Source organism: Podarcis pityusensis (genome assembly GCF_964106645.2).
Source record: "Podarcis pityusensis genome assembly, chromosome: 1".
In the NCBI taxonomy this organism is placed as follows: Eukaryota; Metazoa; Chordata; class Lepidosauria; order Squamata; family Lacertidae; genus Podarcis; species Podarcis pityusensis.
The window spans coordinates 133,623,970-133,647,681 of NC_138028.1; the positions used below are offsets into that span (position 1 = coordinate 133,623,970).

At 40.8% G+C, this 23,712-nt stretch overlaps 1 protein-coding gene across 1 annotated transcript in view; it reads right to left on the bottom strand.

Annotated features, from left to right (window-relative positions):
- Positions 1-23,712, bottom strand: part of DRC11 (dynein regulatory complex subunit 11) — an 82,334-nt gene that overhangs the window by 53,136 nt on the left and 5,486 nt on the right. The window contains exons 4-6 of the mRNA XM_081016677.1: positions 19,681-19,872; positions 16,969-17,040; positions 7,406-7,611 (exon numbers count right to left, since the gene is read on the bottom strand). Coding sequence (XP_080872803.1) covers positions 7,406-7,611; positions 16,969-17,040; positions 19,681-19,872 — 470 coding nt within the window. The remainder of the gene's footprint in view (positions 1-7,405; positions 7,612-16,968; positions 17,041-19,680; positions 19,873-23,712) is intronic.

The following is a 23,712-nucleotide window of genomic DNA, read 5'->3' on the forward strand; positions in this document are numbered from 1 at the left end:
AAACGTTTGAAAACCAAGGCGCGGTTTCCCATTGGCTGTGGGAGCTTCCTGCACTCAATCGGAAGCCGTGTAAACTGTGTCAGACGTTTGGCTTCCAAAAAATGTTCACAAACTGGAACACTTACTTACGGGTTTGCGGTGTTCGGGAGCCAAAGCGTTCAAGTCGCAAGGCGTTCAACTTCCAAGGTACAACTGTACACTCAAGATCATCCAAAGCACCTCTCCCGATTGTCCCACGGACAAGCAAAGACTTTTAGCATAGTGGTGCCATTACTCTGAAATGCAATTCCTACTGTAATCAGACATGCACATACAGATGTTGTTTGCTGGTGATGCAGCCGTGACAGCGCACTCCAAGGTAGCTATCAGCTGTTTTACCCAAGCCTGCAGGGAGTTTGGAATTACCATCAGCCTGACGAAGGCCAGTATCCTGGGTCAGGACACCACCAATACTCCACACATCAGCGTTGGTCATCACACGTTTGAGGTGATAGATGATTCTGTCTACCTGGGCTGCACCATAACCAGCAACCTCTTCATCATTGCTGAGTTGCACAAGTGTACTGGCAAGGCAGCTACGGAAACAGCTTGCCTCTCCAAATAATGTGAACATAAATATCCAATATCAAGATGAAGGCATACCAGGCTTGTGTGCTGAGCACTCTGTTTAATGGAAGTGAGCCATGGGCATCACATTTCAAGACAGATTCAAACACAGATGAGCACTCCCAAGCCCACGTTCCCAACATGTTTGCACTCCTGTCCCAGTGACATCTAGCTGGCTTGGTCATGTCCATAGAATAGAAGATGGCAGGATCCACAAGGACATGCTCTACACAGATCTGGCTTCAGGCACCAGGCCCCCTGGCAGACCAACGCTGCATTACAAAGATGCTTGCAAATGTGACTTGAAGGCTGGTAATTTGTTCTACAGAGGTTCTGTGAGCTTCCAAGATATATGGAATGTTGAAGTGTCAGTTGAAAAAGGGACAAAACTGGAAACTGGGAGAGAGAATTAGCCAGATCAGGGATCTAGGGCTGCAGGGCTCTGTGCTTCAAAGTAAAAACAACACCTTTCCCCACACAATACAGGGGTGTGTCAGGAGATAGGAATGAAAACAGCACATCTTTTTTCAACTCTACAGAAGCCTCTACCCTACCATATAGCCCTCTTGATCTCTGCCCATCATGGCTGGGAAAGTCCACTACAAGGTTGACTGGATGGATCTACTGCCTTGTAAGATGTGGTGGTACAGCCCCTCTTGAAGAGGTCCTCCCTGGATCCAAAGATTTAGAGAACACCCATCTAGCCTTTAATATTCCCTTCCTGGGGCACACACACATTCTGTGCATTCAGCATTGAATGCGTGAAAAGGATTTCAGTTGCTGCTGTTCCAGGTTGGCTAGAATTATGGCAACCCCAGTTCATCTCTGGATACGTACTGTTTCACTACAGCACTGAATAAAGAAAATGCAAAATTAGTGATTGTAATACTTGCTTAGAAGTCTTCTTTACAGATCTGCAGGTTAAACCAACAGCACAGGTCTCCAGGATAAATCTACTTTTTACAGGAACTTCCCCAAAACAAGAGACACAACCTTAGCTAAGCATTGACAACATGGAAAAGTGCCAATGTTATAAAAACAGAGAAAGAAAAAAAAGAAGAGATGAAAACTATAATCAATGCCTTCCCCCCCACACAAATCAAACAAAACAAAACAAACCCTAGGCCGAAGTTGTGGCAATTAACACTATTCAAGGGGCAATTTACAAGTTGTTCATCGCTTAATCCTCCACCCACACTCATCAGGAAGCAATAAAATGGGCAGACTTGAAGTGTTTAATAAAAGGCAAAGCAGCAATTAAAGGCCTTAATACTACTTTGCCTGCCCCAACTAGACAAGCTGGTGCTGCAATTGTAATACAATTCACCCAGCTCACACAAGAAATGAGTTCTGAAAAACCACAGGAGTCAACACAGAAAACAGCAGAATTCAATGGGCTGATACTGTCTGGATGCACTGTAGCAAGTGAGTAAACAAAGGATGTCAACTCCAGGAAAAAGCACATGTGGAAGCCTCAGGTGACCTGGCAGCCCTGGATTTCTCCAGGGATGGACATTTACCCTATTTCGGGTCCATGTCAGTTTTACTTGAGTTTGTTCATAAGACAGTTTGTTCTTAAACCAAGGTACCACTGTATTTACCGGTAACTACACATTTAATCTTAATGTATGCATTCCTATGCATGCTTTTATGCATTTTGGTACAATTTTTTGAGCTGAGAACTACGTCACAAAATTCAGAGAAGTGAAAAATCCAAATGATAACAGTATTATAATCTGCATATTAGTCCAGGAGGTGAAAATCTGGTTTGCTTAAAAATTGACATGTGATCATTTTCAAACACTTAATGGAATGGCAAAATCAAGAAACTATTTACAACTGTTGTGGTGACACAACTCAGCATTTCAAATTTTGTAAACGTTAATGCAGTAGGAAAAATATTGTATCTGGTGGCTTGACTCTGGTGTTCAACAGGCTATATGACTGCAAACTAACTTTTTCTATTTGTTTAATCAAGTACAGAAAATGTAAGAAACAGGGGCTTCTGGCTGATCCTCTCCTAAGCCCCCAAGCTGCCTCCATTACTGTCGGAAACCCCATATATTTATGTCTAGACTAAAGTAGGCAACTTTTGCCATTGCACAGAAGCTACATCAGTGTCTCTGGCCTCCTGTAAATCCCACAGCACTCAATAAAACAGATTGACTACATATGGGCTTAACTACCTTCTTTTTGGAAATAAACATGATTCACACTAATGGTATGAAAAGGGTTATACAATTAAACTAACAACAATTGAATATATCTTTCAGGTTTCAAATTGAGTAAAATTTTCCTGCAAAGCAATTCTTAGATGTTTCCCTCTTCAATGTGTTCATTCTTTACAGTGCTCTCCTAACCTTCAGTCTGTTCCTTCTGCTCCCCCTAAAATACTTCTCTTCTGTTCAGTGGACCAATACGCTTAGCCATTTGTTTTGACTGCTTATCTATTAATCAAGAAATGCATTATCTAGCCAGGCATTTATTCTTTTCCTATAATGATTAATAATACAATCATTTTCAAACTTTCTACATTCAGAGAACACTTTCCACGCAAATTGTCTGCTAAGGAATTGCCCATGAAGAATATGCTAGACTGATTACTGGTCAATATGTGGCACAGCCAACAGTGCCAACTCCAGATTTTGGGATGTCCACGTGAAAATGGGTCTCCTTCAAATATGCCTTCATGTGTCATCACTCATCCTACTTCAAATACGAAGGACATTGCTTCTCACCCAGTAGGGTGGGGCAAGCCAGATGCCTAGTGCTCTTTTTGGCTTGAGCTGTTTGCAAAATGTAAGACTGCTCAGTGTCACTGTAGGGGCCTCTGGGGCGATTTATATTTCCTAGTGGTACCCAGCCACACCAGTACAGCTGTACCCATCTGAAATGTATGGACTGCAAGGAGACCAAGCAGGATATATCTGAGGAGGGACAAAATGAAAACTAACAAAATGAATTTCAATTGGGACAAATGTAAGGTTCCGCACTTAGGCAGGAAGAACCAGCTGCACAAATATAAGATGGGGGACACCTGGATTGCCAGTAGTACACGTGAAAAGGATCTTGAAGTCTTAGTAGATCACAGGCTTAACGTGAGTCAAGAGTGTGATGCAGCAGCAAAAGCTAACGCTATTCTAGGTTGTATCAAGAAAAGTCTAGTGTCTCAATCAAGGGAAGTAATAGTACCACACTATTCTGCCTTGGTCAGACCACACCTGGAATACTATGTCCAGTTCTGGGCAACACAATTTAAGGAGGATATTGACAAGCTGGAATACTTGCAGAGGAAGGCAACCAAGAAGATCAAGGATATGGAAATCAAGCCTTATGAGGATTGGTTGAGGGAGTTGGATGTGTTTATTCTGAATAAGAGGATACAGTGGTGCCTCGCAAGACGAAAATAATCCGTTCCGCGAGTCTCTTCGTCTAGCGGTTTTTTCGTCTTGCGAAGCAACCCTATTAGCGGCTTAGCGGATTAGCGCTATTAGCGGTTTAGCGGCTATTAAAGGCTTAGCGGCTTAGAAAAAGGGGGGGGGAGTGAAAAAAATCGCAAGACTCGCAAGACGTTTTCATCTTGCGAAGCAAGCCCATAGGGAAGTTCGTCTTGCGAAGCGCATTGAAAAATGGAAAACCCTTTCATCTAGCGGGTTTTTCGTCTTGCGAGGCATTCGTCTTGCTGGGCACCACTGTATTGAGAGGAGGTATGACAGCCATTTTCAAATATCTGAATGGCTGTCCCCAGCAATCTTGTTTTCTCCTGCTCTGGAGGCCAGGACCCAAACCAATGGCAAGAAAGGAGATTCCGATGAAACATCAAGAAGAACTTTCTAACAGTAAGAGCTGTTCAGCAGTGGAGCAGGCTCCCACAAGAGGTTGTGGACTCTCCTTCCTTGGAGGTTTTTAAGCAGAGGTTGGGTGGTCTTCTGTCGTGGGTGCCTTAGTTGAGAGTCTTGCATTTCAGGGAGCTGGACTAGATGACCCTCAGGATCCCTTCCAACTCTACAGATCTACAGTCTTTTCCTTTGTTTCTCAGTCAAGTGGGGGGGCACTCTCAGTCTGGAGGTTTGGCAAGCGCTTCAATATGATGACTGCTGACACCAGGCTCACCGGGCTTCATAGCCACGCCACATGAACTAAGAATGCTCCCTAGAACAGGGGTTTCGCAAGCACTGCCTACTTTTCCTCCTCACTTATCTGCCTCTACCTCCAAGCTATGCTATAGCTCTGGGTTGGACCAATTCCTGAACCAAGAATTCCTTCTTTGGTGGGTAAAGGCGCCAAGATATCTGGGGGGGGGGGGGAGAAGTGAAAGTTTTCCCTTCTCTGAGAGGAAAGATCCAGAGGAGGTATTGAGGGAAATTAGAAAGCGAGATAAAAGGAGAGGTAAGAGGAGGAGGAGAAGGAGAAATGGGAAAGAAAAGGTGGCAAGGAGGATTAGAAATTAAGGTGGTAATAGAGGAAAGCTCTTACAGAGGGAAGAAGTGAATGCACAACAGCCAGAGAGGAGATGAAAGAAGCTGGCCATTGCAGGGTGGAATGAAGACTAAGGCACAAATGAAGTATGAAAGGATAAGGGGGTAAATTATAGGGGGAAGGGTAAAAATACTTTGAGAGGGCTGTGGGGGTGGGAAGGTGAAAATGCAAAAGAAAAAGCTCAAAGCTACATGCTTTAAAAAACATCTTATTACCACTACAGGAAAAAAGACAGTAAACTTGATTTAATTGCACAAGTGTGAAGCTATAGTAGGGCTTATTTCCTAGACAAAACAAATACTTGGTAAAAGAAAACATTACTAAACTCTCTGAACTATGGATTGATTGAATCAGATAATATCAAGCACTTATACTTAATATTACATTTATCTTTGGACCAAGAATGTACAAGTATGGTGAAAAGAAATACAGAATTCACATCAGCACACAAGCACTATTATTTTATCTTTTATTATGGAAAACATTCTTTTGTCTCCATCCTCCACTTCCTCTCCCCATCTGACTCCCGCTTTCCACAAACCTCTGAAAGCTTGTTGACATTGCACTTGGCCCGCCATCCATTTAAACCTAGTCTGAAAGGGCATTTCTTTCTTCTCCATCTAAAAAATTAATCTACATTTGTCAGAATAATGCATAGTATGTACATGAAAGCTACTATTACTTAGATCCTCTGTTATTAGGTCAGGAATGCCAATTTAGAGTTCCCCAGGGCACTTCAGAAACACATAAATCCTCCATGAAATTCAGACTAATGTGTTCTAGCCAGAGGCCACAGGATGGGTTAAGGCCTTGATTGTGAATCTGGCTGAGTCGCTCTCCAAAAGGCCCAGTGTTTACTTGATTAATGTTTTGATTCCCCTTCAGATATATCTAAATCCCGACATTCTACAGAACTTTGGGTTGCTTTAACTACAATGGGAGCATCTTAATGCTTAACTCTTCAGAACCGGTGAAGACTGACCTATTTTGAAGAATTAATCATAGTAACTTCTGCAGTTGAGATTCAGACTGCAGTTCACAATCCCTAACACGGTGTTGCATTCAGCACATGGGGGGCGGGGACAAACTTTCTTTTAGCCAATGTGGGTAGAGAGGCAAAAGACCAGTGGAGACTGTATCTTTGTACAGTAGGTATTGGTACAGTGGTACCTTGGTTCTCGAACAGAATCCGTTCCAGAAGTCCGTTCGACATTCGAAAACGATCAAAAACCAAGGCGTGGCTTCCGATTGGCTGCAGGAGCTTCCTGCACTCAACCAGAAGCCGCGGAATCCGTGTCAGACTTCCAAAAATAGTTCGCAAACCGGAACACTCACTTCCGGGTTTGCAGTGTTCAGGAGCCAAAACGTTCGAGAACTAGGCGTTTGAAAACCAAGGTAGGACTATATTTATATTGATTTATACCCCATATTTTCCCCCGAGAGGACTCGAGGCAGCTTACAGATGAAAACAAGAACTGCTACAAATATAGAAAAACCTATCATTAAAATACAATTAAATCTGTTTAAACACACCAACAATTACAATACAAACAAGCACAGCACCAACCATTTAATCAAAAGCAGCCAGTTCCCCAAAGCCTGTTGGAAAAAGAAGGCCTTCACCTGCTAGAGGAAGGACAGCAAGGAGGGACCCAATCTAGTAGTACTAGAAACCTGTAAATAAGCAAGTGTGCGGGGCTAGGAAGCGATGATTGCACCAAATCCCCCTTTATGCAGGGAAGCAGGGAGTGTAGATCCACATGTGCAAAAGCAAAAAAGCAATCTGCTGCTGTAGATTTCTGAACCAGAGTTCCTACAACATGAGCAACTCTAGGCTCATGAAGTAACAATGACGCAAAGAAATGAGATGGCCTAATAATCTACAAGTGAATAACAAGTGTTTCTCCAAAACCGTTAAATGCACAAAAGCAGTTCCAATGGGATTACAGTGGTGCCTCGCAAGACGAATGCCTCGCAAGACGAAAAACTCCCTAGACGAAAGAGTTTTCCGTTTTTTGAGTCGTTCCGCAAGACGAATTTCCCTATGGGCTTGCTTCGCAAGACAAAACGTCTTGCGAGTTCTTGCGAGTTTGTTTCCTTTTTCTTAAAGCCGCTAAGCCGTTAATAGCCGCAAAGCCGTTAATAGCCGCTAAGCCGTTAATAGCCGCTAAGCCGCTAATAGCTGTGCTTCGCAAGACGAAAAAACCGCAAGATGAAGAGACTCGCGGAACGGATTAATTTCGTCTTGCGAGGCACCACTGTAGATAAAATGACAAGTGTAGTTGCTGTGGTAATATACATAAATCTGCTAGTTCCTCACCGGCATTCAATGAACCACTGGCGGATCTGGTCCTGGAGGCTCTCTTTGATGTCAGGACCTTCAATTTCTTTCACACGCTCTTTGATGCTGACTAGAGCTTTCTGGAAGTCTAATTCATGTTTCTCCTGAAGTTCACATCTTATATTATCCACCTTCTGGGCACGCAGTATTGAAATGCTAGGTTTTTGGAAATGAGGAGGTGGAATCTAAAAAAGAAGCAGGAATAAACATCAAAATCAGTCCCATGTTGTATTCCTGGTTTTATTAACTGTGTTATTCTGGTACAGTGGTACCTCCATTTACAAACAGCCCTGTTTACGAATGATTCAGGTTACGAACTTCCACAAAACCAGAAGTTTACCTCGGTCTACGAACGTTATCTCAGTCTAAGAACAGAAGCCGAATGGTGGAAGGGCACCGGCGGCGGGAGGCCTCATTAGGGAAGCAAGCCTTGGTTTAAGAATGGTTTCGGTTTAAGAACGGACTTCCGGAATGGATTAAGTTTGTAAACCGAGGTACCACTGTACTAACATCAGAGGCAATTATTTCAAGTTCTGTCACAATCAAATGTTATTTCCCAGTTTGTCTTAATATGTTCACTTATGTGTCTTGTTTTGGATAATAGCCCATTTCCTTCATTCCACTTCTCCTTTCATCTTTAGCATCTGGATTAGGATGAGGTCACAGCCTACATCACTCACTCGTGTGACACTGGCAAGCACTACATAAGAAATGCCTGAATGTGTGAACCACATGGATATCAGTTATATGGCATGGCTCAGTGGTAAATCAAGCCATGTTCTTTGCTGGGTGGTGGAAGGAAGGCATGCTTTGCAGGTTCTACCACAGCGGAAAGTGTGCCTGTGACTTTTGAGAGCTGCCACCATCTGAGTAGACACTGCTGAGCTAGATGGATCAATGGCTAACAGCTCAAGAGAGTTGCAGATGATCAGCTGCAGAGAGTGGATAAGCTGCCACACAGCGTTTCCTTTCTCAATACCATGCTATATGTGGGACCATCGATCACATTTTTTACTTTAAACAGATATTGGAAGACAAGTTTCTCATAGTCTATGATAGCACCGTAAGCACTTAAAGTCATCAGTTAATTCACAGATTGCTATGGAAGATTGTCTGATTAGTGTGCATATGATCGTCACATTTTCATTCCATAAATGGATGCAGTGTTTCTCATGAGTAAAGGGTATTTCAACCAATTATCACCATAAAAGACACGTCTCTCCATCCTTGAACCACTCCTACCGAGTGGTTCAAGGATTTTTACTATCAGTTTCACAGAGATTTTTGTAACTACAACTGGTCGATACAGCACTGACTGAAATGAGTCCAGTATCAAGTTTCCACATTAAAACAGTAGTAAACTGCCTGTACTATACATCTAAGGATGCATAGTAAATGCTGCTGGGTCAAATTATTCCCAGTCTTAACCTAATTTTCTCAACATCAGGAAAGACCTGCTTCTTTAAAAATAAAACAGACAAAATCCCTGAATGTACACAGTGGATTACTATGAATGTTTCATTGTCAATTAGCAATACTGTAGAAAAATGCTTTAAGTGTTGGGTCATGGGACGCTTCATAAAGGCGGGTGAGAAGACTGCTGTTTAACAAATGCAATGTTTATCCATGTCAGAAGGGTGCCTAGGATTTTTAAATTGAATTTCCCAATGTTTGCACTTCCCATTGGTTCTGTTTAATTAGTGAAGTATTGTTTCTAATTTGTTCACTTAAATTTTATGTGCACTGTTTAGTCAGTTGCTTCCTGGCATTTTCTTGCAGCTGGTAAGAGACTGTGAGAAAATCCACTTCCCCTGAGGGGGGAGAACTGTGGTAAAATGGATAAAATAAAAATTAAAAGAGTAAAATGCTTTAATAAAAAAATACTATAGATGTTTCCCATTATTTTAATAGCTTCATCTAAGAAAAAGTAAACCAGCATAGGGAGCAAAAGCTCAGCCTTCTTGCTGCTTTTATTACAACATTTCAAGAAAAGATGTTCATTTTTACCTACTACTGTGACTGTAGATGTTTTGGAAAAATTAATAGTTGAATCCTGTGCTCAACTTCACACTAGCCAGCCAGAGTTCTGCATTGGTTCCATGTAGCCTCTGCTGACCCATCTGGACTCCCTGGGGAAGGAGCAGCCTTAGCCTGAGTATTAAACTCGCTCAGATTTCACTCCCAGCCACCATACCAACTAAAATTACATTCCCAAATGAGGTGAGGTAGAGCATCAACACCCTTCCACTCAGTGCCCAAGAATCAACTTCTGCACTGTCCATACCACAGCAGAGCATAGGATTTCAACAAAATCTGCTGCACTCAAATCTAAATCCCGTAACAGATGATAGGGACGATGGCCTCATGTCATACACACAAGTGGGAACTTTGGTGACAGGAAGTATAGTTGAAAAGGCACTTGGCACAAAAAACTCTAAATAATCTGGCATCACAATAAATTCAGAGCACTGCCACCACCTCTTCCTAGCTGCTTCCCCCCGCAAGAGCAGTTTTTGCCTTAGGGAAGGAAGATGGATGACTAGTTTAGGGACCACAGCAGAACTGCCGGTCATTCAAAGGGAGGGCTTGCATATTCAGTTGCCACTGCTTGGAATAGTTGTCCCATGCCTAGTCCATCTAGCCCAACATGCTCCCAAAGTTGACAGCAATGCCTGAAGCTAATAATAATCTGCTGTTGCTTTCTAGTAAATAGTACTGTGTTCAGTTGTCCATTTGCTCAATTTGGAGCAATGCTATGGGAGCTATTTAAAACCAATTTAAATTTGCAGTAACCAGAATAATTGGAAGTCATCAATAAATGTAGCCATTTCACTGTTAAGGAGATCCCATCTCTCCATTATTCCTGCTGCTTCCTGTTCTTTGACCAGTTAGCAATCCATGAGCCTATCCTCGAATTACTGGTACATACTGTTAATTTGCTCAGGAACCTTTGAGTTTGTTACAAGTTTTTTGAAAGTCTAAATATGTCTACTGGATCCACGTGGTTGCTAATACTCTCAAAGGACTTAAATTTGAGGCAGGATTTTCCTTTGCAAAAGTGATGCTGATCCTTACTCAGAAAGAAATGTTTTATTGTATGTTTGATAAATTTAATAATGTTTACCACCAATTTCCCTAGGACAATAAACTAACTGCCCTGTAATTGTCCATATCTGCCTCTTGATATTTTAAAAAACATTTACGTTACATTGGCTATTTTTAAATCCTCTAAAACATAAGCCAATTTAACAAGTTGCTTTCTTTTGTTAGACAACCAGTAGTTTCACCTTAGATTCCTATTAGAATTCTGGGATGGGTGCTCTCTGGGCCTAGTAACATCGATTTTAATTCATTGGTAAGTCCAATAACTTCTCATCACTTTTTCACTCAGTTCCCTAGTCTCCATGCATTTGTAATATGCTCCTTAATTTCTGCCCCACTTCTATTAGTTTTGCCAGAATTGTGCTCCTTTCCATTCTCCTGACTTAGACAGGAATTCACTTTTCTGGAAAAAAAATATAGTTCCTTAGACATAGCTTATGAAGCACCCTGGCATTCTTTTGAACTTGTTGGTACTTTCCCTAAATTAAAGCATGCATTTTGAACTTCTACTGCCATGGTTCCAAACAAGGTTCTTGGAGATATCTGTTCCTATTGATGCCTCCCTGCCTTTGAATGTCAGAATTTAAGGGTTAGATTTAAAAAAGTATCTTACAATTTTATTTTATTTTTACTACTGATCAGTGTTGCTCCCATTCAACAGAGTAAGGAGACTGTGGCTGAGGCATCAAATGAAAATGTGGAGGCCAAACTAGAAGTGAGCACAGTATGTGAGGCAGCAGAATGTGTTTCCCTCTTACATGACATGGAAGCTTAAGTAGGCACCTTAACTTAGCCTTTTCCCATGTATTTTGATGCATGAGTGAATTTGTAAGTACCACGTGAAATGAAATTGGCTTTTTGAAATCCTAGAACTGAATTCTTCATCTTCTTCTTAATAACCTGCTTTCATTGTGCCATTTTCAATTGTGCCCCAAGCTTCAGAATGCCTACTAAAATCTGTGCGTAAGCTATTGTGGGTATTCAAACCAAAGAAAACACTTGATCCTTTTACACTCTACCCATTATGTAGATTTCCTAAACCTGGGAGGTATTGCACCTATGCTTTTCCTTTAGAATTGCCTCATATTGTTACGTTCAAGCTTTTCCCTGGTTGTGCAAATTTCAAATTTGTTAACTCACCCTATGAGCAGTTACTCATTTAAAAATAAATTTATACGTCTTAGATGCAGGCTGCATATTTAGTAGTATGTGATGGTCATATCAGCAGTAGAATAATACATCTTAATGAAGGTTTCCTATGTGAATAGAAACCATTATGTTTACAAGCTTCCTACAGTTAATGACCCAAAACAGGATAACGAAATTCACATATTTAGCTGGGTCCTCTGTCAGCAATAATATGCCTATTAATAATTGATGTTTCTGTAAAAATAGGCTGCAATATGCACTTCTCGTGTTTGTCAAATGATAGGACTATATGGCCCATTAACTTAAAATGCTTATCTAATGTTTGATGAGCTTTGTCTTAAACTGTTGTTTAAATTGATAAGGCAAAAGTGGACATTAGTCCATGAAACAAACCATTCCAGCCCATCAGTCACAAAGTATGCTTTGTTCTCGAAAAAACTCCTTATTTTCATTTTTAAAAATGGGAATTCGTTGAATTTCATGCATGATGGTCACAGTTTCGATTCACCTGAAAAATAAAAATAAACTCTGGTGTTGGCCCTAGGAATCTGCAGGTTAGCTGATAATTAACTCAGAGCAACAGTTCTGAATGTAGGGCGCTCAATAATGCAATAAAGAAATATTTTACCAATGTAATATGACAATGAGAGTTCTTGCTAAATTCACTAATGTTGCAATGAAATAGCTGCTTTCTTGATAACGTTCTAGGTGTGCTCTGGGTATGCTGTTACACCCTTTTACTAATGTAATCCCCTCATTCAAATGAGATTACTAAAACAGTGCATGCTCAAAACAGGCCTGCCACACGCAGGAGCATACCTAGGGGTTGGGCAGTTTGGCTCCTGCCAAAGGCGCAGGCCCAGGGAGACACAAAAACCGCCCCTCTCCACTCTGGTTCGGAACCCGCCTGCCTGCCTGTGCACTCCCTGGGCCACTCCACTGCTCTGGGTGCCTTGGCAGAGGAATGAAACGGACAAGGCGGGTGCTGAAACAGCTCCTGGCCAAGGGCACATGGGAGCCTAGCTATGCCTCTGGCCACATGGGTATCCCAATGGGGAAATGCACACAATTCCAAAGGTGTTACCCCTTTGATAGATAGGGCTCCTTTTTTTGCATGGCGGCAGCCTCTTGCTCACTTTTGGAAAATGCATAATTTAGAACTAGTGGAATGTCTTTTACCAATTTTGTATCTTTTAAGCTGCTTTCACTATATCACTAGTACAATAAGACAAAACCATATTTCTTGTACGCCTAGCGATTGCTTATCTCCTGAAAAGTAAAAAGGTGCCCTTTCCCACTTCCTCCCTCTCAAAAACTGCCTTGCCTCTATGGGAGTTTTAAAAATCTAATTTCACACACACCCAATCCCAATTCCCGCAAAGTGTTGCAGTTTAACACCAACAAGAAAAACCTTGCTAGCCTGCATCAGAAGTCTTATAGTGCTCTATCCTTGTAAAGGATAACTTTTTCTTCTTTTCCAGGCTTGTGCTGCTAAGCTATACAGAGCAAAGGGGCTTAGGACTGGGGTTGGCTGTCACACCTGAACATGGTGCAACTTGGGGACAAGAAGATTCCTAAATTTGGAATGCAATGTGAATCTCCTCCTCCTCTTTCTTTAAGGAACAGGTTTCCTCAGAATTTCATTCCTCTACGTCCTCTGGATTCCAAAGGTCCTGGTCCAGTTTATTTGACACAAGTTTTTTTTTCAGGGAGCATCCTACTTTTTTGTGAAATGAAAAACCAGCAGATATATAAACAACGGTTATTTTAGAGTATAAAAAGGATGTAAAGTAGTCAAAGTTTGGATTAATGAGATCAGTAACACAACAAGGAACTCTAGAGAGTAACTGCAGAAAAGAAATAAAGCCAAAATGGCATTTTCAGATATGCTTAATGAAACAGACATCTGACACCCCTGAGCTATCTTATTTTCCCGTTTGCAGGAGCTGAAGAATATTCACGCTCTACTTATTTATAGAGCTTGAAGTTTTGCTATAAGGAATCTAATTATTTCTTTGACCACAGTTTATATTATTTATAATGAGAGCCATTCTATGGAGAGATTTACTTTTCTAACTAGCTGAAGCACAAGAGGAAATAAAATACATTATTCAAGCCATGTAATTAAATAAATATATATAAGATACACATTAAAAGAGACAGAGAGGAAAAGTTACTGATGGTCAAATTATGTCCTTTCACATGAAAAAGCTGCATTTAAGTACATTCTAAAAGTGATTAAGAAAATAGTATTTGTATATGGCCATCCATAGCTCAGTTAGTCAAGAAGGGCTTGACTTTTTCCTGGACTTGAAACAGCACTTGGATTGTTGCATCTTTTCTGGGCAGCCACTCTAAGACTGTCTGCATGTCACACAAGGCAGACAGGAAATCATGTTTCCATGTACATGAGCTAACAGCAAAATATCTGACCTGCATGCAACTAACACCACCCATCCAAAACTTGTCTCTCCTCTCCACTGGCAAGGAATAAGGCCCTCCTACATGTTGAGGACCGTCGTTCGGTCCCAGCGCCTGCCAACCTAGCAGTTTGAAAGCACCTCCGGGTGCAAGTAGATAAATAGGGACCGCTTACCAGCGGGAAGCTAAACGGCGTTCCGTGTGCTGCGCTGGCTCGCCAGATGCAGCTTGTCACGCTGGCCACGTGACCCGGAAGTGTCTGCGGACAGCGCTGGCTCCCGGCCTATAGAGTGAGATGAGCGCACAACCCTAGAGTCTGGCAAGACTGGCCCATACGGGCAGGGGTACCTCTACCTTTACATGTTGAGGGCTGCTCTTGAGTGTTGAAGGTCTTGGGCTGGCTGGAAATGGCTCCTTCATTATGCCAGCATGAAAGCCACACAGGCTTTTAACAAGGGAGAAAGGCAGAGAGAAGCAAGGAAGAAAAGTGAAGTGAGAGATGGAGGAAAACTAGATTAAGAAATAGGGAAGGTGAGGACATAGTTTGACCCTGTCTCCTGGAGCAGCAAGGACAGAAAAACTGTGGGGGGGAGCTCTCTCCCACGCAAGGAATAACGATGGCCTGATTTGTATAGCCCGGCCTCCTAGAGCAGGAGGAGCAACCCAGATGAGAATATCTTCCTCCCCCATAGGAAAAATTAGTCATTCTTACTAGACACGTCAGTATTTGTTTGAGGATAAGTTTATAACAACAGAGGACCATGTGCAATTCATGTAACTCTGAATGCGTAAGAAAAGCAAGCCCTGCAAATAATTTTATAGTAATAATAATAAAAAAATGCTGGTACAATCATATATCAAAGGGGGCTTGACCACTACCTGCTGCCCCACCCCACATGAACATCAACACGAACGTGTATGAGACCTACCAGGTTCCCCAAGTGTTCATGGAAGAGAACATAATGTTAAAGAGGATCACAACCAGGACTTATGAATAACAAAAGGCCATTTTTATTCTGAATTAATCCCACCCATACTCTCTTTACTGGATATTAATTGACTGGCAAGACACTAAGTGATTTAAATCTAGCATATCTAGACTAGCGTCCACTTCCCTGGTTCATCAGAGGGCCTTCTTGGCAGTGGCGCCCTCCCTTCAGATGTCAAGGAGATAAAGAATTAGACAACATTCAGAGGACATCTGAAAGCAGCCCTGTATCAGGAGGTTCTTAATGCTTGATATTTTTATTATGTTTTTAGATATGATGTAAGCTGCCCAGAGTGGCTGGGGAAACCCAGCCTGATGGGCAGGGTATAAATATTTATTTATTTAATTATTATTTAGCAGGACACATTCCTCTACCAATGGGAAGGCATCAGCCTATGGTTTAAAAGAGTCATCTTCCTTTTCCCACCCTGGTTCCTTGCAATTACATATGAGTGGGGAGTGAGACACTGTTGATAGAAATTGTGTTAATGCTAAGTATCTTTCTTTCTCACACATTTAGAGAGCATTTTTCGCCGCTCTTTGAATATTTTTCAGAAACCCATTAGGCAGAGGAAGCTTTCGTTAAATGTTGGGCAGTGATAATAATAATAAATAACAACAACAATATCCAAATCATTTCTAGTGGGTGGCAGGGGTGTATGACTATGAGAAGTACCACTGATCCAACTTTTGATATGCTCTTCAATCACACCAATGTCATTTACAAGATTGGTTTGGAATAAATAGCACATTAAAACCTGCTTGTAATTTTTATTCTTAACCTCATTTCTGTAGGTATAGCGTATGGGAGAAGTACCCATGCAAGGATTCCCATGGGGTTCAATAGGAGCCAATGTGGTGTAGTGGTTAAGAGCGGTAGTCTCGTAATCTGGGGAACCGGGTTCGCGTCTCCGCTCCTCCACATGCAGCTGCTGGGTGACCTTGGGCCAGTCACACTTCTCTGAAGTCTCTCAGCCCCACTCACCTCACAGAGTGTTTGTTGTGGGGGAGGAAGGGAAAGGAGAATGTTAGCCACTTTGAGACTCCTTCGGGTAGTGATAAAGCGGGATATCAAATCCAAACTCTTCTTCTCTTCTTTCCTCGCTCTCACATGCACTAGGAGTACACTATTGGTATCAGGCCAGTGACTTTGCTGTGTTCTTTTTGGCCCCTGCCAAACAGCTTTAATCTGTTTTAGTCTATTCTATTGCAGTTTTAAATTATGGCTGTAAAATTTTTAGAGATAATTTTATTGTTTTACCTTTTTAAAATTCCACTGTGATGTTTTCTCCTGCAACAAGTGGTATACCATGGTTAAGAAATAAATGGATGAAGTGTGGGGAATGAGCAGTCCCTTCCCCTGAGATGCAAGATGTTTCTGCCCTGGGGCAACAAAGTGTGGGTTCTACTAAGCGCTATGGGAATCCTCCCTGAGTGCTACCTCCGGAAGTGACAGAAAGACAGGCAAAACATAGCAAGGACTGTGCACTTGCACAGATATCAAAGGAAACTGTAATATTTATTAGCTTAAAAGAGTCATATTCAATACTGGTGTGGGAGAGAAGCTACTCTATCATCAATGTTAGGTGATGACTTAAGGAGCTGACCACCCCACACTTCTCTCCTCATTTGCCACTTAGTGGTAGTAGTGATATACTACATTCACCCCCGACCCAAATTATCACTTTTCTGTTCTTATTTTGGTTAGGTATACAGGATACAGTATTCGTAATGACAACTGGGAACTGTTTTGATGTAGACATTTATTCTTGTTAGCAGGTAACCTTTATAACACAAAGTTTTAGAACACCCATTTGATAGCATCTAAAATCTGGAATTATTTAAAATGGCAAATTGGAAGGAAAGGTACATGAAGACTCACCATCCCTAGAAATACCATTTCCTCTTCTCTGAGTTTCAAACTTTTCTTCCACTGGGCATATCCACGCCAAAGCTGAATTTGGAATACAAACCTAATGAGATTAATTGCCCTTTTTACAACTTCCTGCACAGCAGCAAGGGGAAAAACAAATAGAGGAAGGAAAAAACAGACTCCAAATCTAGCAATGTATCATTAACAATTACCATCTGGGGGTTTTGGCATTGGGTCTTAATCTTTCCTGCTTTGTTTGTAGTGTAATTTGGAGGTGATAATTCTGTGAATTCATTTGAAATTTGTATGATTTATCTTTTAACCCATTTTAATCCTTTATTTCTCTCTGTCTTTTCAAATAATTTTGCACAACACTATGCACACAAATGCTATGTAAAGAAATGACTTAATCATTGAAGCTGCATCCTTTTTTCACAAAAATACTTTTCAAATGCAGAAGTAATGTAAGAAGGGATATGTACAGTTGTAAGAATTGGAGGAAATTCTTAAGCTTTCATCAAAAAGCGTTTTACAATCATAGGGTAACATCCAACTAATTCATACTCAGGGTAGACACATTCAAATTAATAATTTTCCCCCAATGAGTCTGCTCCAAGGATAAATAACATCACCCACACATATTTACATAGAGTCATGTTGTTGAGAAACATGTGCTGGTCATATAATCTAATATGAAACGAATGCTCCTTTGATTGATATCAAGAACCCTGCTGGACAATTTTCCCATAACACATTTTCTGCAAATATGAGGGTTGGATTTATATTTTTAAATGAAAACTAGAATGATTTTCGATCTTCTACCAAGAGCCCATGGGTTTTCCAGCTGTTTCAGGGGCTGCATGTGCTCCACAGGGCTGTGGTTGCCCATTCTTCTAGGCATAAAAAAATCTGTTTGCCATTTAATGTCTTAGGAAGCTTACTCCTTCAATATTATCACTAGTTTTTCATTTAAAAACAAAGACAACTCAGCTTTCATTTGAAATATTCCCAGTCAGTGGGGGGGGGGGGCTACAAGGAAGATTAGAAGACATGAATCCTGATGGCTTCAAGTACCATCCCTTGAATGCATTCAGTGACACGACTTCTTACAAATATTACAATATTACGATATATCTTTCTTTATACCTGATATATTTGTTTACTAAAAATTGTTAAGTGAGCAGAATATTTTTGGCAATTTACAATTCTTCCCTATTGTTTTAAGTGCCCCTATCCTGCCAAAGATGCCATTTTTATCAGAGAAACAAACAGCTCACCAAACAGCTGTTTGGAAACGTCACAGCAGATTTCAGTATTGTAGAATCCATTGTCTTGGAGTTGTTGTTTCCCCCAGTTCCTCCTGGCTCAATCAACTGAGCCAGGAAGAACAGAAAACTAGAGTGCCTGGGTGTGCCAAAGCATACTCTGGAGCATGGAACGTGTGCAGAGGAGGGCAACTAGGATGATCAAGGGTCTAATAGCCAAGCCTTATGAGGAACAGTTGAAGGAGCTGGGTATGTTTAGCCTGGAAAAGAGGAGCCTGAGAGGCGATATTATAGCCATCTTCAAATCTCTGAAGGGCTGTCACATGGAAGGTGGAGCAAGCTTGCTTTCTCCTGCCCTGGAAGGTAGGACTCAAACCAATGGCTTCAAGTTAGAAGAAAGGAGAGTCCGACTAAACATCTAGAAGAACCTTCTGACAGTAAGGGCTGTTCCACAGTGGAACGGTCTCCCTCAGGAGGTTGTGGATTCTCCTTCCTTGGAGGTTTCTAAGCAGAGGTTGGGTGGCCACCTGTCAGGGATTCTTTAGCTAGGATTCCTGGATTGCAGGGGGTTGGAGTAGATGACCCCTGGGGGTCTCTTCCAGCTCTAAGATTCTATGGCCAGATCTAGACACATCAAAGAAGCATTTCAGTTAAATGTGTTGCAAACTGTGTACAGTGGTACCTAGGTTTACAACCATAATCTGTTCCGGAGGTCCATTTGTAAACCAAAACAGGTTGTAACCCAAGGCACGCTTTCACCAATGGGGCCTCCAAAATAAATTTGTTTGTAATCCAAAAAAAAAAAGGGGTTGTAATGCAAAAAAAGACTGAAAACCGGGACACACACTTCCGGGTTTGATGTTTTTGTAATCCAAGACGTATGCAAACCAAGGTATCACTGTATAAGAAATCGCATTGGGAAAAAATGGAACTCCACAGCGCCATCTGGTGTCACAGTGTTATAATGCATAAACAAGACATATAAAACACTTTTTCTTTACCAATCTAGCGGAGTCCTACAATTCTATGGTCACCCTCCAGCACCAGAGTTGTGTGGTGGCAGCTTCCAGAAAGATGTTGCAGGACTTCCACAAGACCTCACCAGAAGCTGCTGCCTCCACAGCCACACAACCCTGGTAAGGGAGGTGGTAGCACATTTGAGGAGCAGGAAGAAGTAATGACAGCAGGGGGCTATTGGCAGCAGAATAAGGGATTATCACAGATCCAGGCTTTCCAAGCTTTTTCTTACAGAACTTTCATAAAAAACCCTGAGCTTTCTCCAAGAGACCTCTAAAAACATCTCAGAAAAACCAAGTCAATTAACAAAGCATGCCAGGATTAGAAGAGATTGTGGATTACTAATTTAAATATAGATTATTATCTTTTCCCAAAGGCAACTAAACATGCATTCCATTTTCATAGCAATATATCTCTGATTAAAAAGAAGATATTTTACCTTCTGAATGAATAACACAGCACCATCTATATCTAGGGCTTTCTCACCCGTAAGCCTTGCTAGCCTCTCTCTCTTTTCTTCCAGATAGATTTGCTTCATGAATGTAGCCCGGAGTCGGCCCTGACGAGCCCGCTCAGCTATCTGAATGGTTCTAATAGCTTCTTCTAAGGGCATGAGCTTCACAACTTTTTTCTATAACATAAAATGGAAGCATAGGACAAAAATAAATACATCTAGAACATTGTCTTTATCCTGTCCCAGAGGAATTCCAATTAAACAATGTTGCTCTTTCCTATTTCTTTGCAGAAATGTGTCAGGTGCACAAAATTCCATCAAAATGCATGTATTTTATACTCCTGCATTTATGCTTCCCACTTTTTCTTTGCTGCTATGGCAGCATACTAGGTATCAGATGCCAGGGGAAGCTTTTCAGCACACCAAAGTCCTTTCAGTGGATGTCAGACACCCTGGAAACACTTCCCAGGTTCTCTAGAACCTATGAAGGCAGGAGGGAGACATGGAAAGAAGTGTCCTTTTGACTCAGATTACAACATGCACTACAGAACGGCTCACATGGCTGTAATGTTTGCCTCAGATTAAAGGCAAATGTTACAAATAAAAAAACCCTAAGGTTCAGAAGAAGGAGGAAGACATTACAAACTTCAGCAATGTCAGTAACTTCTACTACATGTTTTATTAAAATTTACATGCATAAACTTCCTGCTTCTTCCAAACCCCTGTTAGAAAATCTATATATGAGTACATTATTTATAACTAACAAGAAAAAATAAATGCATGTGGATTCCAAGGTAATCAGGAATGGGAAATCAGGGAAGTCGCCAGGGCTGGATGGACTGTAAGCCTGCTATTGCAAGAAAATGAAAGAAGCTAGATCTCAACTTTTAAAAGAAGTGATGAACGATATACTAACCAAAGGAAAAATAACGGAGACTGGAAGGAAGCCAATACAGAACGCTAATCCCCAAACAGGGGACAGACTTAACACTCATCTCAAACTACAGACCAATTTCATTACTTAATAACGATTACAAACTCTTTGCAGCCATCTTAGCAGAAATACTAAAAAAAGACCCTGAGAGCAATAATCCATGAGGACCAAGCAGGCTTCCTTCCCGGACGACAGATAAATGACAATATAAGAAACCTTATTAATATACTAGAATACCTAGAAGCTAGAAACGAAAAACTAGCAGTACTTATTCTAGTAGACGCAGAAAAGGCATTTGACAACATCTCTTGGAGCTTTATGAAAACACAACTTAATGGGTCTTGAAGAAACATTTTGCAGAGGAAAAGAGCCAATAAATTTTGAGCAGCGAGTCAAACTTATCATAAACAGCAATATCACGGATAGTTGCAACATAATGAAGGGGACAAGCCAAGGGTGCCCACCGTCCCCACTGCTATTTATTCTAGTATTAGAAACCCTGAATAGGAAAATAAGAGAGGACGAGAGGATAAGAGGTATCAGGGGAAATCCTACAAATTAAAAGCTTTTGCAGATGACCTCATTATAACCACAGAAAACCCGAAAGAAAGTTTACCAAGACTGTTGGAACTGATAAACGAATTCAGGCAGGTGGCGGGTTTTAAACTCAATAGCAAAAAACCAAAATTACTGGTAAAAAATATAGGGATCCAGGAAAAAAGTGAATTACAAGAAATTTGTGGTTTGGAAATTAGCAAAAAAGTAAAATACCTGGGTATATGGCTCATGACAAAAAATATTAATCTATTTCAGGATAATTACAGTATTTTTCCGTGTATAACATGCCCCCGTGTATAAGACTACCCCCCCTTTTTAACATTATTTTTTAGTAAAAAAACCTAGTCTTATACATTGAAAAGTATGGTATGTTAAGACCTGGAAGGAGATAAAAAATTATTTTGAGATTTGGAGCAGGTCAAACATCTCCTTTGGGGGAAGAATTTCTACAATTAAAATGAACGTGCTCCCAAAAATGATCTTTCTGTTCCAATCAATTCCAGTGATCAGGGGGAGCAAGCTGTTTAAAAGATTGGCAGAGGGACATCTCAACATTTATCTGGCAGGGTAAAAACCGCAGGATTAAGCACAAACTATTAATTGATGTTAAAGGGGGGGGGTCACTGCCAGATCTGAAACTGTATCAATGAGGCGGCTTGTCTCTCCTAGATCTGGGAATGGTTGACGCTACAAAACACTGATTTGCTGGATCTGGAATGATTATCAGTACGGTTGGCACACTTATCTAGGATATGAAAAGGCTTCTTGAACCACATGGTTAGGAAATCGTTATATGGTGTGGGCTAAGTATAAGGACTTACTAGAACCAAAAACGCCATGGAGGCTATCCCCGACAGAAGCATTCTTGGTAAAGAAAAAAACACATGAGAGGTAATTGTCAATTCACCAAGATTTATTGGAAGAAAAGGAAAATAGGCTAAAATTTTAAAAATTGGAAGAAATTCGAACCCATTTAACAGATTGGTTGCAAATGAACAAGACATTCCAAAAAGACAAACAGAAAAGGCTTTTCCACAGAACTTTCAAGACTTGAGAAAGATTTAATTAAAAAAAAACGCTCTCTTAAAATGTACAGACTTCTCCTTGACTGGGAGGTCAAGGAGGAAGAAGCAAAATCAGTTACAGTCCAATGGGCCAGAGATTTTGGTTACAATATCCAAATGGAATCATAGGAAAGGTTATGGAGGGAGGACCTGAAATTCACTGTGTGCTATGATTTGAAAGAGAATTTCATGAAAATGCTTTACTGATGGTATCTAACACCTGTAAAATTGGCCAAAATTTATAAAACCAGGTAAAGCATTCGTTGGAGATGCAGGGAGGTGGAAGGCACGATGATCCACATGTGGTGGAACTGCCAAAAAAAGGGGGGGGGAATTCCGGGATACAATATATAATAATCTTAAGAAAATGTTTAAATGTTCCTTCCCTAAGAAGCCTGAAGCCTTTCTGCTGGGTATAATGAGTAATGAAATTCTGAAAAATTTAAGGAGAATTTTTATGTATGCAATAGCAGCAGCAAGAATTCTAATTGCAAAAGGATGCAAAGGAGACTCCATTCCTTCCAAATTGGATTGGCAGACCAAAATGTTAGACTATGCAGAGCTAGGAAGAATGACAGCAAGATTCCGAGATGATACCGATCAAATATTTAATAGAGAGTGGGACATTTACAGAGTATAGCTAAAAGAATATTGTAAAAATCTAAATTCTTTGGCAGGCCTGAATTGACTTCTGCATGAAGTAAGAGAATTTTACAAAACCAATACAACTGAAATAACTTAGGAGAGATAAAGGAAAGTGCATAGTCGAAAATGTAATATAGGAACCACAATGGAAGTCATGTTGGAATTAGTTATGTATGAATCTTTTTTTTTTTTTGTAATATGTATCGATTTTCGATTGTTTTTGTAGACTGTTTTGTTTTTAAAATCAATAAAGCATTTTTTAAAAAAGAATTCCAAGGTAATTCACAGCCTGATCTAAACAGATTATTTTATAATATTATTTTTGTATTGGACCATTTACATGGTGCATTATATAAGACAATAAAAGCAACACACTCCTGAATGAAGGGGCTCACCATTTATAATTTACCAGAGGGGGAAATACTAACAGGAATATCTGTCTAGGACGCTGTAATCTCGCAACCATCTGACAGCACTCCCCATTCCTGGATCATAATTTTGCTTTGTCTCCATCAACTCAGGAAATAGCAAGATAACTTTGTTACCTAAAAATCCTAATATCTGCTCTCTGTCCAAACGTCTAGCACTCCTGCAATGAAAGGTATGCTGTGCAGAGAGTCAGAAACAGTATGACAGATGTAAGAGGTGAATGGATCATGGGCCTTCTTTGGGTGCTCCAGAATCTGTGTATTAAGGGTTGGTCTAATCATGTGGCAGAATGAGACCACTACAGTGGTGCCCCGCAAGACAAATGCCTCGCAAGATGAAAAACTCGCTAGACGAAAGAGTTTTCCGTTTTTTTAGTCGTTCCGCAAG